At 53.8% G+C, this 2,867-nt stretch overlaps 1 protein-coding gene across 1 annotated transcript; it reads left to right on the top strand.

Annotated features, from left to right (window-relative positions):
• Positions 1-421: 421 nt before the first annotated feature.
• H257_19343 (hypothetical protein) lies at positions 422-1,000 on the top strand (the record flags this gene model as incomplete). Its single annotated transcript, XM_009848490.1, has 1 exon — positions 422-1,000. A coding segment is annotated over one exon (579 nt), but the record flags the coding sequence as incomplete, so codon positions are not given.
• Between the last annotated feature and the right edge of the window lie 1,867 nt (positions 1,001-2,867).

Genomic DNA, 2,867 nt, shown 5'->3' on the forward strand with positions numbered 1-2,867 from the left:
TGTGGTTTAAATTCCCTCGTTCACTGTACTTGAGTTTATATCAACGCAGTTCATTGCCATCTCTCGTCATGACGAGTGCCGTATGAGCTTATCCCGTAAATATAACCACAGCTGCGTACTCAATCCATTGCTCGAGTCACATGCTAGTACAGCACTGTCATGACTAATGCCATCCTTTTAAATACGGCATCAGTAAGTACGCTGCTAGTCATATGGCAGTGATACTTGTACTGTCATGGCTAATGCCCCCTTTTAAAAACGACAACAGATAGGTTCATTAAGTACGTTACTCGCCGTTGATGACATGGAATCATACAAAGGGCAATCGACCCCTTCCATAGCTTGCATCGTAATCCACGGTCCAGAGAGTGCATCGTCTCAATTCGACCATACGGTAGTAAGATCACACACGGAAAACTAGACTTGCTGCGGCTCTCAATTACACCGCTGGGCCCTGGCTGAAGGAGCTCGAAGAGCAAACGATCGCCCTCTTGGAACCCAACAGCGTCAACATGAATCTGACCGTGCGGGGTCGCCTCAAGAGCCAGCGTGTGTCCAAGGCAGACACCCCCGACAGCGCCATATACTTGATCAAGTGGAACGAGAACCGCAGCATCGGCATCCTCGATTGCTGGCGTCTCGCCAGCGCACCACCATCATCATTGCCCAACGCTTGTCGACGATTCGAGATGCTGACCGCATTGTCGTGCTGAGCCATGGCAGTGTGTTGGAAGATGGCACCCACGACTCGCTCTTCAAAATTGAAGACGGTCACTACAAAGCGTTGGTGGATGCCCAGCTGCGCGAGTGTCGCCTCGCCAAGGGCGTGTACCCCATGGTCGTGCTCGTGTGTCGGGATCCGTGCTGCGACGCGCTGCGGCACGTGCACATCGGCGACCTCCTCGTAGAAATCAATGGCCGAGACACGGCCATGATGAGCGTCAAGAAGACCGTTGGGTTTTGTGAAAACGTGCACCAAGACCGCCTTGCTCAAGTTTAACGGAGGCCCGGGCATCTCCGGTCCAGGCTCAGTGCTTTGTTCGTGTCAGTACTGGGCGTCCCGGGGTGTTGAGCGTACCGGCATGTCGTCAGAGTGCCCTTCGGCACGAAGGAACAGGTTGGAGTTGGTGTTGAATAGCAGCGGTTGGGCAGCAGTGAGGGCTCAGTTTAGAGAAGAAACTGGAATGACCAAAGGGCCTGCAGAATCAACTCGGCATTTTGAGCACATCAAGACTCGTTTCGAGTCGAACCCCATGGACAATAACCCCACGGTCATTGCCAGCTATCTGCGCACTCTCAAGTTCACCGATGAGACTTGCATTGATACTCTCTCTGTGGAGCTTATTGACCTTGTCAAACGCTACCGGGTGTCTATGACGCCGCCGTCGTTCAATCCTTTGGATCCATCGGCGATTTCGTCCGTCGACTACCACAACCATATCTGGTATTACTACACTCTGTGTGCGATGCCCGACACCTTTATTGGTGACAAGGAATTGTGGGAAGTCGTGACCAACTCTGTGGCCACCGCGCGCGCCGCCAACCAGTCCGTTGTCGTTGCTGACGTTTGGGCCTCTCTTCGGCGTATTATTACCAACCGTCTCCAACGAGCTTCTGCTCTGGGTGATAACGGCTCTGCCGCTACTCTTCAAACGCGAACACAGCTTGCAGCTGTCACGCATGCCGTTGCGGTCCCTCCACCACCACCTCAAGCGATTACGCAAGCCGATGGCTCAGTTCATGTTATGAACGCCTTTACTATCCCGAGCTATGCTCACCGTGATTGTATCAATCACCCCGGCAAGTCCTGCTTCTACTTCGGCGTTACGAATCACACGCTTCCTGCGTGCCCCACCCTAAAGTCGCTATGCCCGCAACACTATGCGTCCTGGTTTTGACCGCGCCGTCTTTGACAAACATGGCTCTGCCTCCCAGAAGAAGCGCAAACGCGATTATGTCGCTCCGTCGCGTCCTATCCAACGTCCTCGTGATGACTGCGATGATCGCGATGGCCCTAGTGGCAACCAGGGCTCTAATAGCCACCATGTGGTCCTGGAAATGGCGGGTGGAACAACAATCGTGGTAACAGTCGTGACAAAAATCGCGACCGCGATCGCAGCCGTGATCGACAACGCGACCAGGGCTACGGCCGCACTCATCGTGGGGGTCTTTATGACCAGGCTGGCACTGCTTCTCGTGCAGCCGCTCGTCCATTTATCCATCAAGGCAATCGCCTCAATGGCATTGCCAACACCCACATCTTATCCCACCATTTTGTGCCTCCCTCCACTCTCAACCGGGTCCTCCAACGCCCCAACCCACCATCGGTTTTGCCAAAGGTGTTCTAACCGGGCTCTGCCCCACTTTGTGATGTTTTTGCATCTCCGCCCCATGAACCTCCGCTTATTGCGGCTACTACCCTCGCTCCCATCACTGACGCACCAGGCGAGCTCTCCGACCACTTTCCATCTCCTGTGGATGCCGGCGATTTAGACTTCGCTGAAGTCCCTTCTGCCGAGGTACTTATTACCGAGCGTTGCCCCTCTACCCACCACGACCATTGTTCCAAATTCCTGCCAACCAAAATGGTCTTCCACTGTTCCCACCCAGTGCCTTCTCGGCCACTCGCAGTGATATTATCACAGCCGCGTCGGAAACACCGATCAAGGTGCTACCACGTCGTCTTTAAACGACACCCATCTTTGGGTCACATCAAAACCTTTGGTTGCACCGCGTTTGTGCATATTCAACGTGCCGCGCAATCATCCAAGCTCGATCCCCGTGCCGTCAAGGCCATGTTTGTGGGACTCCCACACGATCGCAAGGGTATACCCTCATGCATTTGCACTCTCATTTATTAATTTATT

This window comes from Aphanomyces astaci (genome assembly GCF_000520075.1).
Source record: "Aphanomyces astaci strain APO3 unplaced genomic scaffold supercont1.505, whole genome shotgun sequence".
In the NCBI taxonomy this organism is placed as follows: domain Eukaryota; phylum Oomycota; class Saprolegniomycetes; order Saprolegniales; family Verrucalvaceae; genus Aphanomyces; species Aphanomyces astaci.